The sequence below is a fragment of the Podarcis raffonei genome, chromosome 17 (genome assembly GCF_027172205.1).
Source record: "Podarcis raffonei isolate rPodRaf1 chromosome 17, rPodRaf1.pri, whole genome shotgun sequence".
NCBI lineage: Eukaryota > Metazoa > Chordata > Lepidosauria > Squamata > Lacertidae > Podarcis > Podarcis raffonei.
The window spans coordinates 32281388-32295001 of record NC_070618.1 but is presented as its reverse complement, the minus strand read 5'-3'; the positions used below and the strand labels follow the sequence as shown (position 1 = coordinate 32295001).

At 47.2% G+C, this 13614-nt stretch overlaps 1 protein-coding gene across 5 annotated transcripts in view; it reads left to right on the top strand.

Annotated features, from left to right (window-relative positions):
• Positions 1–12723, top strand: part of ELAVL3 (ELAV like RNA binding protein 3) — an 83116-nt gene extending 70393 nt beyond the window's left edge. For 2 of the 5 annotated variants that reach the window (XM_053371120.1, XM_053371118.1), the window contains exons 6-7: positions 4962–5000; positions 8145–12723. In XM_053371120.1, the coding sequence (XP_053227095.1) occupies positions 4962–5000; positions 8145–8493 (388 nt within the window). In that variant the 3' untranslated portion in view covers positions 8494–12723. The remainder of the gene's footprint in view (positions 1–4961; positions 5001–8144) is intronic. The other 3 variants (XM_053371121.1, XM_053371123.1, XM_053371122.1) reach the window with 3 other exon arrangements.
• The last annotated feature ends 891 nt before the right edge of the window (positions 12724–13614 follow it).

Sequence of the window (13614 nt, the reverse complement as noted above, 5' to 3'; positions counted from 1 at the left end):
ATTGGCTGTGACGTCGCATGGGGGCGGTGCGTGCGTTAGTCACGCACCGTCCCGACGTCACCTTCCCGCCTGCCCGCCCACTACATTGTAAGGGGCATGTACACTGGACAGTGCATTGAAAGGGGGCATGTACGCTGGTCACTGTTTTGAAGGAGAGTGAAGAACACACACACACAAAAAGGTAACTTGTTAATTTAACGTTTATTTCTATGAGGAGGAGTAATTCTGAGGGGTCAAACAAAGAAATAATAAAAAAGTGACAAAAAAATTATTTTTATAATGACGAGTTTTGCGGCTCCCAGTTTTTTTTCCTTCAGAAAGGGGTCCAAGTGGCTCTTTTTGTCTTAAAGGTTGCAGACCCCTGGTCTAGTCCTTTCCCTGATCACCTTCCCCCTAATATTCTTAGAAGAGGGTCTCTTCTCCAGTCTTCGGAGAGTAGCTGGAAGTGGGGAGGCAGAAAAAGGTCCTCCTTTCCTTCCACACTGTGTTTTTCATCTGAAATCTTAGGCGCAGTACTGTGCCCAGAGCTCAGAAACTACTCGCGCTAATGAAATCCCCTGTCGCAAAACGCGCCTAGAACAATGGGAGTTTCAAATACTGGAAATGCCCAGGCTTTGATAACACAGGAAAGTTCATAGCTGAGGTCTTGAGCTCTTCATGTTGCCCACCAAGCAGTAGAAGTTGTGTTGTGCATCTCATGCTAAATAGCAAGATTAGAGCACTCGCTGCAGGAAGTGGCTGTGTTTTTAAAGGAATTCAGCCTGCTGGATCCAACTGGCACAGGTGGGGAAAGAGCAGTGGCAAGGAGAAATGCACAGAGGCTTGTATTAGGCGGCGGTGCTCATCACGATGGATTTGGGCATAGGCTGTGCATATTTGACCCAGGATGTGGGTGGCGCTGTGGTCTAAACCACTGAGCCTCTTGGACTTGCCGATCAGAAGGTCAGCAGTTCGAATCCCCGCAACGGGGTGAGCTCCCGTTGCTCGGTCCCAGCTCCTGCCAACCTAGCAGTTCGAAAGCACACCAGTGCAAGTAGATAAATAGGTACTGCTCCGGCGGGAAGGTAAACGGTGTTTCCAAGCACTGCTGTGTTTTCGGTGTTCCATTGTGCCAGAAGCTGCTTAGTCATGCTAGCCACATCACCCGGAAAAACTGTCTGAGGACAAACGCCGGCTCCTGTAAAGCAAGATGAACGCTGCAACCCCAGAATTGTCTTCGACTGGACTTAACTGTCAGGGGTCCTTTACTTTTTTTTTTGACCCAGTAGGAAAGGTGGTTTGGATACTAGAATCATATCAGGGCTTGTGGAGGAAGCTTGTGGTAGAGCGGGTGAGCAGCTGTGCCCTTTGGACTTAAAAACATTTTGAGTGCAGCAGGGAACAGAGATTTTTCTAGCCTTGCTTCCCCAGAGGACTGTTATGGGTGTTTCCTTCGTTTCTTGGAGAAGGAAAATGCTGCGATTGGGAGGTAGACTTCCTGAACTATTCTGTTGCCCGTCTCCGTGAGGCTGAACCGGTAATAATCTCCTGTTGCTCCCTTATCATCTGAGCAGAAGACATTTCTGTTGCACTCATGTGCCTCTCTGTCACCTTGAAGGGTTGCTTCGAAACCAAAAAGGCCATAGGTTTAGATATATCGATATTGTAACTGGAGCCTAGAAACAATGGATTTAAAAATCTATATATATAGAGAGAGAGGTTAGTTGCCACTTTGGTGTTGGAGAACAGGAAACTGAGTATTTTGAACAGTATCTTGCACCATCCTACCTTCTGTTGCCTCTCCACATTCCATGTCCTTGAGGCAGGCAGAGTCCTTCATATTTATTTCCTCCACCCACCTTGGCCATACTCTGTGTCCACTTCTTGCTGCGATGGGAGCCCAAAGGATTCTGGGCTGTGTCTGAGAAGAACCGACTTGGAGTGGAGGGTACACCTGTGTATTGCACTGAATGTGCCTAGCCCCAACAACCCCCCCCCCCCGCTGTTTTGCACAGGCATCAATGGCAGCTTCTCTTCCTGGAGCAAATAGCACCTTTACAGCAGGGAAGGAATTTTTTTTTTGTCAGGATGGTGGAAGTGGGGCTGGGTTAACCATGCACATACAAACACACACATGCTATGCCATGCTACGGGTTATTTGACAGTTTTACATACAGTGGTACCTCAGGTTAAGTACTTAATTCGTTCCAGAGGTCCGTTCTTAACCTGAAACTGTTCTTAACCTGAAGCACCACTTTAGCTAACGAGGCCTCCTGCTGCCACCACACTGCCGGAGCACGATTTCTGTTCTCATCCTGAAGCAAAGTTGTTAACCCGAGGTACTATTTCTGGGTTAGCGGAGTCTGTAACCTGAAGTGTATGTAACCTGAAGTGTATGCAACCTGAGATTCCACTGTATTTTCTAGTTTGGCCCTAAAGTGTGGCAGGAGCTGGGAGAGTTCCTCAGGGTAAACGGTCTGTTCAAAGCTCAAGGGGATTCTTGTATCCCAAAGCCCTGTCCCGCTTTTGGTTGAAGTTGTGAAGAATTTAAAGGAGTGGTTTTTTGCTTCCAGGCATGTTCTATGGAGCCACTGAGTGCTCTGTAATTGTTCTGTTGGCCTTCTCCCATGGAGAGCAAAATGACCTTGGGTTGCTAGTAGGCTAGTTCAGATTTCTGTCCTGAAAGGTCTGATGTAAGCTGCCACACCCAGGTTTAGAATCTGGTGATTCCTTCTCTTTCTTAGAGATGTCTGTAGTGAATTTCCCTTTTAACCCCATCAGCTAATGCAGATACATTCCGACAATTCAGGTACGGAGAAACCACCAAATGGAATTACAGCGGTACCTTGGTTCTCAAACTTAATCCGTTCCGGAAGTCCGTTCCAAAACCAAAGCGTTCCAAAACCAAGGCACACTTTCCCATAGGAAATAATGCAAAATGGTTTGATCCGTTCCAGACTTTTAAAAACAACTCCTAAAACAGCAATTTAACATGAATTTTACTATCTGAGACCACTGATCCATAAAATGAAAGCAATAAACAATGTACTGAGGTCACACTGTCAATCAATCAGTAGCTGAACTGGGTTCCACACAGCAACGCACAAAAAAGAGGCGCAAAAACAAAAACGCAAAATAAATAGCAAAAACAGACATAGCTTAGCATAACACTCAAAACGGAAACATGGAACCCAAAATGGAAGTGTGGCACTCAAAACTGAAGTTTTGGCACTCAAATTGGAAGCATAACACTCAAAATGGAGCATTCTTGGCTTCCCAAAAAAGTTCGCAAACTGGAACACTTTGCAGTGTTTGGGTTCCAAGTTGTTTGACTACCAAGGTGTTTGCGAACCTAGGTACCACTGTACTGTGTAGAAGTGAGGAATACAGTGTTTCCAGAAGGCCATGTGTCTAAGCCATTCCCAAAAAATGGGATTATCAACCCAGCTACTTTCCCACAATCCAGGTCAACTTTTAGCTATAGTATCTAAAACATACTTTTATCAGAAAGAAAGCAATAACAATACACTAGGAGAATTAAAATAGCCTCTCTGCCTACTAGACGAGGAATTTTGTGCTGCTGGAAGGCTTTTCTGATATCTCGCTTCTTCCTTTGGTCCAAAAGCCAATATAGGTCCCAACAGGCAGGATAAATTTTGGTTTGGTTTGGTGAAGTAATGATGGACTGAATTGTAGGTTTGGGTCACTTATGTTTGAACTCCCTGCTCATACATATCCAGTGGACCCATACGCAGATGATGTTCATAGGCATGGCATCTGCAAGGTGTACGACATGCCATAACATGACACACATGCAAAAGTCATACATATGCATGGAACATGCAGACGTAGATATTTTCTGTGTCTTGGCTCATTAAACTTCCGTTCATGATGGAGCCACAACACACATGCTAATAAACACATCCATGGATCTGGGAGGTGTTATGTTTCACCCATTAAATGCTCTCTCCCGCATGTGCAAACAGGCAAAAGGTCTAGTTTATTAGAAACGCACCTCATAAGTAAGGCCTGGATATCTGCACTAGGAAAAATACTCCCAAGTCCTATTACTAAGTTATAAAAATTGTGCTACCGAAATGTGTATACTGTATTCTATGCAATTGCACCATTTGGGGGAGTTCTTAGCAAGATTTTGCCTTTCTGCACCACATTCTTTGAAGAGATGAGATTCTGGAAATCCAGATATGTGCAGTTGATGGGATGAGGGACCATTTTAAAGGACAATAGAAGCAGGAAGGCCAATAGGGGAAAGTACTAATGCTGGTAGCTTTGCCCATTAGAAGCTCAGGCAACCTGCAGGTTTTCAGATCTTTGCTAGCAACTATTAAGACTAAACCCTTGCCTTTAAAAAATAAAGAGTAAGGCAAGCTGCCTAGATTCCATGGCATGAGGGTAGTCATGCAGATTCTTAAGCAAATGAATTGAAGAAAATTCAGAGTTGCTGCATGAAATCTGGACACAGCTCTGCAGAGGAAAGTAAGTCCTAACAAGAGGGGGTGGCAAGTTGTAACTGTAAATATGTTTGCCATGTTCTGTTCTAGGTGTTCTCTCTCTCTCTCTCTCTTTTTAAAAAAATGATTGATTATTACCATAATCATCATCATCATTTTTGAAATGCAGACACCGTTGCCCTTAATTAATTAGTGCCTGTCCATTACCCATGCATCTCAGTATGTGAAAAACAGATTATAAACAAACAAAATAGATGGAGATCCTTTCCCATTGCTGTTCAGCACACACACATATATATATATACATAGATATATATATATTTCCAAACCTAAGACATTTAAATTCCTCCAGGGCCTCCAAGTGCAAACAGCAACCTGTGCTTAGTCTCAGGAAGCAAGCGCTGCCTTGCTGTGGCACTAATAGCCAAGCCAGATGGCACCGCAGGACCCTCTTGTTACGAGATCGTCTACTAACAATGGCCTCTCCTCGTCTTCCTCTTCCTCCCACAGGCTCGACAATTTGCTAAACATGGCATACGGCGTCAAGAGGTAAATAGCCTTCAAAAGCCTACGCTCCCCGCCACTCCCCCCCCCCTCCCTCCCCACCTTGGCCCACAGCACAAGGCTGGATTTTAAAAAGGTGATTGTCAACACAGCCCCAGAGGCGAGAGGCCCCCCACCCCAACCTCGGCCTTAACAGTGCAGCCGCACTCATCCTTTTAGAAAGCAAATGTGGGCGTCATGATTAGACATAACATTGGTAGTCTCCTAAGGTATCTGACTGTTTTTCTTAACCTTAAAGGGGGAAAAAAACGTAGACAACTTTATTTGTGGTTGCTTGGTTCAATACCCACCCCTCCCCAATACTAATTTTTTAATTTGTAATCATTTCCCCTCTTTTTTCTTATTCCCCCCCCACCTCCCTCAGCGAGCATGGGAATTTAAAAGTACTATAAAAGTTAAAACAATAGAATCCCTCCATCTTCTGCCTTAGGCCTGTGGAATTTGGGTTTGTGTGTCTTGGGGGACACACTACAGACCTTTCATGCCTCTCTTTTTGTTCTGTTTTGGGTTTGGTTCGAGAGAAGGGTTTGCTGTTTTGCTCAGATGACTGGCTGTTCCTTATATAATTTTTTTTTTGGTCTTGTGTTTATCTGTTGTCACTGTGTTGGGTGCTTCTTGGTTTCATTTAGTTGCATTGCTTGAAGGACAGAAATTAGACGGTTGCTCCAGAGGTGAATTGGGAAGGCGGAAAACCACTGGACAGACAAACTTTATACCAAAGACATATATATCTGAGAGCTAGAAGGCTGTCAAACACGTTACAACAATTACTGTTTATATTTCACGTCCCAATCTTCCTTCGAAAGCTCAGAGCAGCTTAAATGGAGCTCTCTGTAGCTCTGCATGTGGGCACTGAGCAAGCTCATTCCTCCTTAGGTCTTCTCAGACCAAAATTCCTAGGCCCCAAATTGAGCCTGTGTCGTTTTAAGTGGTTGCTATGCCAGCATCCTTTATGAGTGGTCCAGTCTGCCCTGGAGATTCCTGGCAATGCCCAGCTATTTCCTCAGATTCAGCAAGAAGAAGCTTGACTCTTCTGCAGAACTGGCTTCCTTCATGCCTCCTGTTCCCAACAAGATTAGAGGGGAGCGTTGTTGTTCACAGAGAATTTTCTATGCAATAGCACAATCGTGTGCCCGTGTTTATTCTGACGTAAATCCCACTGAAGTCACTGGGGCTTCCTTCCAAGTAAATGAGCATAGAATGATTGCCGCTGAAGTCAAGCAAATTAGCAGACACTTACACGACTGCTCTACTGCAGCAGGCTGGAGGTTGAAGATATTCTCTGCACAGAACCACTTCCAAAACATTCACTTCCACCTGTATTTGGAAAGCTTAGTTGCAGCAGGCAGGTAGTGTTGGTGAGCCATTCAGCCACGAATAACAGTGTGTTCTGGATCAATAACAAAAATTACACATCCATATACAGAGTTGTGGTGTGAAACAACCCAGAGGGACGCGGGTGGCGCTGTGGTCTAAACCACGGCCTCTTGGGCTTGCCGATCAGAAGGTTGGCGGTTCAAATCTCTGCAACGGGGTGAGCTCCCGTTGCTCTGTCCCAGCTCTTGCCAACCTAGCAGTTCGAAAGCATCCCAGTGCAAGTAGATAAATAGGCACTGCTGCAGCGGGAAGGTAAACTGTGTTTCCATGCGCTCTGGTTTCCGTCATGATGTCCCGTTGCAGCAGAAGCGATTTAGTCCTGCTGGCCACATGACCCGGAAAGCTGTCTGTGGACAAATGCTGGCTCCCTCGGCCTGAAAGCGAGATGAGCACCGCAACCCCATAGTTGCCTTTGACTGGACTTAACAGTCCAGGGGTTCTTTACCTTTACCTTTTACCTGAGTCAAGCCACAGATCCAGGTTATCCAAACATTTCAATCTTCTTTCTTTCTTCTCCCCCAAAACTGGGGTGGACAAGGAAAGGGAAGGAAATAACTGGAGCACAGGTGGTCACCAGCAACATGTCAGAAAACAATAGCTGGCTGGGCGGGGGGAAGAGAGAGAGACATAGGGAAGTTTGTACTATACCTGTTCCTGACAGCAAGCTCTGCCCTCATCCTGAGCAGGATGCACCTAATGAGCCCCATCACTGGAATCCCTTGTGCAATCGGCTTTTCCCTCCTTCTCTCCCCCTTCCCTGTGCCAAAATTGGCTTGGGGGGCTAGGGAGAACCCCCATAACAGTGCTTAGGGGCGGAGAGGGGGGATCATTTTGTCTGGCAAGCTGAAATGCTTGAGCTGACGGAACAATCGGAAGAGCACGGCATTGAATTCCTCCCCGTTTCATTAGAATCATTTCTAAGATGTTATTTGCTACCATGAAGTTTATAACTTGGCGTGGGGGGGGGGTTAGTTTGTTTTTCTTTAAATGGAAAATGAGATTCTCATTGTGCCAGATTCTGCATGAGATTCCAATTTCAGGACTTGCATGATGAACTCATTCGTGCACAGGAAAAGTCACGGCCTCCTTCGTTAGGAGCCCTTCCATTTTACCCTTGAGGTTACTTCGTTATTAGAGCCAAGAAACCTTAAGGTCAAACAGGGAGACTCGTGGCACACTTGCAGGCTGAACCAAACTGGGGGGACATCTAGCACAGGCAGAAATACGGTTGACGGAGTGTGAATTAAAATGTCACCTCACCGAAATCTGTGGGGGGAAATTACAAAGGTAGGCTTGTACAGAGGTACCTTGGTTGTCGAATGCCTTGGTACTCGGACGTTTTGGCTTCCGAACGCCGCAAACCCAAAGTGAGTGTTCCAATTTGCGAATGTTTTTCGGAAGCCGAACGTCCGACGCTGCTTCCGCAGCTTCCAATTGAGTGCAGGAAGCTCCTGCAGCCAATCTGAAGCCATGCCTTGGTTTTTGAACTGTTCCGGGAGTCAAACGGACTCCGGGAACGGATTAAGTTCGACAAGCAAGGTACGACTGTACATCAAATTCAACCTGAAGTATCCAGGGCTTTTGGTAGGAACTGCCTGTGCCCTTTCCCTCCTGCCCCTTGGAGCCAAGGCTTGTAGGAGTGAACTGCCGGTGCCTCTCCCTTTCCCCTGAGAAGTAGGCAGCGCTGTTCCTAACCTGTCCATATTGCAGTGAGCTCATGCTGGTAGAATGCCAGCCTTACACCCAAAGTAGTCCTCTCTCCTTGATCTCCAGGTTCTCTCCCATCACGATCGACAGCATGACCAGCCTGGCGGGAGTCAACCTGACAGGGGCCTCCAGTGCCGGCTGGTGCATCTTTGTGTACAACCTCTCCCCAGAGGCCGATGAGAGTGTCCTGTGGCAGCTCTTTGGGCCTTTTGGAGCAGTCACCAACGTCAAAGTGATCCGCGACTTCACCACCAACAAGTGCAAGGGCTTTGGCTTTGTCACCATGACCAACTACGACGAAGCAGCCATGGCCATCGCCAGCCTCAATGGCTACCGACTGGGCGACCGAATTCTCCAGGTTTCCTTCAAGACCAGTAAGCAACACAAGGCATGAGCGAGCGAGCGGGGCGAGAGAGATGGCGGGAGGGGTGGGGTGGGGCGAGCGGCAAGGATGCTGGAAAACAGCCCTCTTCCCCGACTCGCCACGAGAACGGAAATGTTCATTGACTCAAATGTTGCAGAATATTTAAAACAAAACAAAAAAACCGCCAGACACCGTGATCTTCTCTGGGAAGCAGGAGGCTTCTCCCGCTCCCCCTCCCCTGTGCCCGACAGCCCAGCAGGGAGCACGGACGTGGCAACATGTCAAGCCACCTTTTGAAAACCGATCCCTGCTCTTGGCAATGTGCAGGGGAGACATCCACTCAGAATAGAACACCTCTCTGTTTGTGACCCTACTGCGCCCCCCCCCCCAACCCGGTCCCTTGTCCTAGGCTTTTCTAACATACTTTACCCAAGTCAGAAGCTTTCCCCAATCTTCCATCCTTCCTTCCCTCTTTGAATTCCGACCCCTTACATTGTTCCTTTTGATGGGCAGGTTTCCTGGCCCCGGGGGGACGAAAACCACTCTCTCCTGTAAGGTGTGATATAGAAACACTCCCGACCTCCCCCCCCCCCAATATTGCGGATCAGCAAATCCAAGAATTGTCACGACTGCTTTTCTGAGCTAGCCTAGGGGGGAGGAGTTACAACAATCCAGTTCACCACTTTTGTCCTTCTTGGATGCAAAAAAAAAAAAAAAATACACAAAAGTACAAATGTGGTGGGTGGACAATGCTCTCATCTCATCCCTTGGTCTAAAATGTTAGCGATATTGTTTGTTAATCCTACCACCTTGCCTGGCCCTTAATTAGAATGATGTTGTATTTGGGAAATAAACCCAACCCCATATGTCCTGAACTGGGGTCCTTCCTGCCTTTCCCCAGAGAAGCCTCATTCCCTAGGGGAAAAGCAAAGGCCCCATATATATTTTTTCTGCTCTGTTTTGTAAGTTTGCATATCAGGTTTGATAATTTGCTTACGTCCTGGAATTATTTGGGATTAAAGTAAGAGCGTGGGACATGGAGATAAGCAAGCGAGAGAGGCCAGGGACCTGGCACAGTGTCCAAGATTCCTAGTCGATTAATCAGGTTGTGTGGACTAGATGGGTCAAGTTTCTTTTCGGGTCAAAAATATGGACTTGAATCGGGTGGTGGTACAATTTAAACCTGCTGTTTTGCCTCCTCTCCCAAAATCAAGCCTTTCATTCTTTCCTTCTTTCTTTATAAATTTTTAGGCGAAGAATTTGTTAAGACCAAGCATGGGGCCATCTGAGAGAGAGGAGGGAGCCAACCCCCCACCCCCAAACTGTGTTAGCTGACTATCCTGATAAGCTAGAAAGTTTTTTTTTTATTAAAGGGGGAGGTACAGGAGTGGGAATGGGCTGGTGGGTGAGTTTTCCCTTTCTCTTTTTCAATGTTAGATCAATCTAATGACTGAATGAAAAGGGGGAAATGATACATTAAAAAGGCTGAAATGGGAAACAAAACGAAAACAACAGCAAACGTTTAGAAAGATTTTAAAAAAATCTATTTTTATAAAAAAGGAAAAGAGACCTTGTTGGAAATTTTTACTGGGATTCTTGAACTTCACACACACACACACACACACAAATTCAAAGGGAGAAATGGAAAGCAAGTCACTAAGTGCTACTGCTCTACACACCCGTCATTCATTCCCAATGGCCTTTCCAGACAAGTGATGGGGATGTCCGTATTGTATCAAATTTCACAGATACAGGTAGCTTGGAGACACACAAGAGTCTCCATATAATGAACTGGGATTTTGGCATCAGCTTTGATATGGGATTGATTGAGTTGGGGGATAGCCATAGTTCTGAGCTGGGGCGGTTCCTTCCTGGAAGCTGAGCCTTCCCTTCCCTTTGCTAATTCCACCCAGGTTTGCAAAACGACTTGGCGGTACAGCAGTTGGGGTTGAGCCTGGCTTTGTTGCAGGGAGGGTTTAAACGCCAGCGAAAGCAACTGAGCCCACCAGCACAACTGTGGCGGCTCACAGTGACTGAAGGCATTTTTAAAAGCGTGAGAATTAGAAAGGAAACTGAGTTCAGTTAGTGCCCTATAGAGAGGTGCTGGGACCAGGAGAGAAAAAACATGGCTTTTTCCAAAGGGTGGTGTCCCAACAGATGCCAGCTGTTGCCAGTTGCATAGCAGCAGTTTCACAAGCATCCCAAACAGCACTAAGTAAGGCCCACGTGCTTTCTCCACACCAGAAGCATGCTGGGAAGGTAGCTGCTTTTCTTGACCTATTGTCTTTTTCCTGCCACACCCTCTCCCTTGTCCCCATCCCCAGTTGCCTGGAAAGTCTTTGAGAGTCTTGTGCAGGAGCAGCACTTAGTGCCTAAGATCCCAGCGGGTTTGGATTGTTCTGTCCCTCCCTTAGCTGGGCAGAAGAAGCAGCAAATTGCTTTCAGGATTCTTTCCCCCCCTAGCCTTTTTTATTTTATTTTAATACTTTTCTTGTCTTTGTGTGTCTTGTTAGGGGCTGGGGACAGGGCAGAAGGGGCTGCAGTCACCTTACGGCTTTTTGCAACATCCCCACCAGACTTCTCTCTTACCCACCCAGCCCCTGCCAAAGGGACAAAAAGCCTAGGAAACAGTTTATTTCTTTAAAAAACAACATTGGTTTAGGCTGTGTGCTTAACACCAGCATTAGTTTTACACACGTCCATTTTCAGAGTTGTTTCCCCGCTAAGATTTCTTTTGGCTTTTTCATTGGAAAAGCCATCGAGTGAAATTTAAAAAAAGAAGCACCCCAAAACAGTTAGTGCTGCTAGAGTATGGAAGCTGATTTGTGCAGATAGGTTTGGTTCTGCAGGAAAACCCTGCTGCTGCTGGTTGGGGAAAGAGGGGCTCTATTCACCCACCTCTCAATGCATGCCTGATATCTACCCTTAGCAAAGAGACAACATGGTCCTCAATGGGGGCACGGTAGCAAGCAACTCCTCTAGCTGTCTCAGATGTCACTGCCCACTGCTGGCGCGCCAAGGCTGTTATGCATGATGCTGCAAAACATCTTGGAAAGAAGAGAGTTAGATCCGCAGAGGTCCGTGTACGACGCAATGGACATCAATTACGGGAAAGTAGATTAACATTCAGTTTCCCAAAGGCAAGGCAGCTTGATCCAATTTGGGAGGCTCCTGGGCAGTCCATTCAGTGTACTGCTATATTGATGGGCTAAGTGCAGAGGCAATCAGAAGAAGGATCATGAAGGAAAGGCAGGGACCCTCTTATTTTGAGGAGCGTCTCTTGTTTGACACTGACTTCTAGTAGTATCCCACATCCATATACTGGAACTAGAGTCCACAGCTCCAACAGTCTTAAAAATTAAAGGGTTCTCTTTATGTTAATTATGGATCCAGCTGTTTCATGTAAGAGACCAAGGATAAGTTGGGTAGGCGGGGAGTAGGGAAAACTGGCCCAAAGAAGGTCATGCAGCTGGAGAATCTGCAAATGCTGCCCCCTAGGAGCCTGGCATTGTACTTCAGAAGAGGGCAACAGAAGTGGAGACAGGCTGACTTGGGGCCTGGGGGGTGAGATTGCCTGTCTTGGCATTTTCTGAGGAAGGACTAGATAGGGAGCAGCGAACACTTGCTAGGGAGGCACCAATTCTTCTCCTTCCCCTACCATTTGAGTGGACATGAGGCAGAACATCTGCCACTTGCCCTTTCCAGGCAGCTTAATGCAACCAAATAGGTCAGCTCTTTGACCGCCCCCCCTTGCTGTTGAATGGAGATCTCGGGGCTGTTTTGGCAATGTCTTTGCTCTGCTTTGTCCATGTGGCTTCCTAGAACAGCTGAGCGCAAGTCACACTTGGCCAGGGGAACGGGTTGTGGGGCGGATGAGTCCAACATGATTCCTGGGGGTTGCTATCCACCGGGGGGGGGGATGGTGATGCCACAAGTGATGGCTGTGCCATGCCTTCCTTTTCAATAAGGGGCACAGTTTTCTGTTCCTCCTCCGCCTTCCTGGGTGGAGGCATTGGCAAGACCCAACAGTCAAAGTGTCCATCTGGGCATTTGATAACTCCGTGTTCATTCTTTCTCTCGGCTCACTCAAGTCAGTTCTGTTTCCCACTCGCCCTCACTCCGAATTAGCCACATGCCCTGGCAGCTCTGAAACGGCACCACCTTTTCGCCCTCAGCCATTCTGCTAGATTTAGTGCCTGCTCTGCTGTGGCTAGTCCATCCCCGAGAGAGAATACGTCCCCACAAAGCCAATCACCTCTGTAAAGCAACACTGCACTTTGCCACAGTCGACTCCAGCAGCCGAGGATGTCTTCTGACTTTCCAGCAGAAGGTCTCTGGTGCGCTGGGCTGTAGGAGAAAGGATCGGAGCTCTTTCCACCATGCTGCGAGGCAGTTGTGGAGCAATCTGACCCGTAGGAAGGCCTTGCAATTCCCATGCTTTAAGATTTCTCTCAGGGGGCTTCTCTTTTCCTCTTGGCAGCAATAAACCTTCCAGTCTTTTGAGATGCACACTCCTGCTTGGGTTCTTGGTCCGAGGCAGCATGGGCCAGTGGTCACGGCATGGGCCAGTATGATTGCTTTGTGCTCATCTCGCAGGAGGGTGAGCACCTCAGCCCACCTTTCTGGATCCTTGCCAAAGACATGCTTCTTGTCTGCTGGACACCTAGCTTTCAGCATGACATCCCCGCTCCGATTCTAAGCTGATGGCATGTTTCCCCTCCACCCGATGTCTTGTGGTATCTGATCCATCATGGGGGAGAGATTGGGGGAAACCCTTTGTCCATGTTTGGAAGGAAAAGATACTTAACCAGGTTCCCCAGCAGAGATTTGGATGCCAGTTTGGTGAAACACAACAGCAAGTTTCAGCTAAGTTGCCCTTTGAGGCTAAGCATTGAGATACCTCCTCAAAACTTCCTTCGGTCAAGGCACCCAATAATGTTCTTGGGTTGTCTGCAAAAATTGCAGGCGGCAAGAGCTTTTTTGATGTAGCCAGAGAGGTGCGTATGTGAGTGAGCACCTCTGCACATGCTTAAGGAAAAGGACGCATGTGCTCTCTGGCTCAAAAGGCAAGCCAGGGTGAAACTAGGATTCACCCCACTGGAGCGTAGACCTTTCAAGCAGCTTCGGCTTCTGGCTTTGCCATCTTAAGCT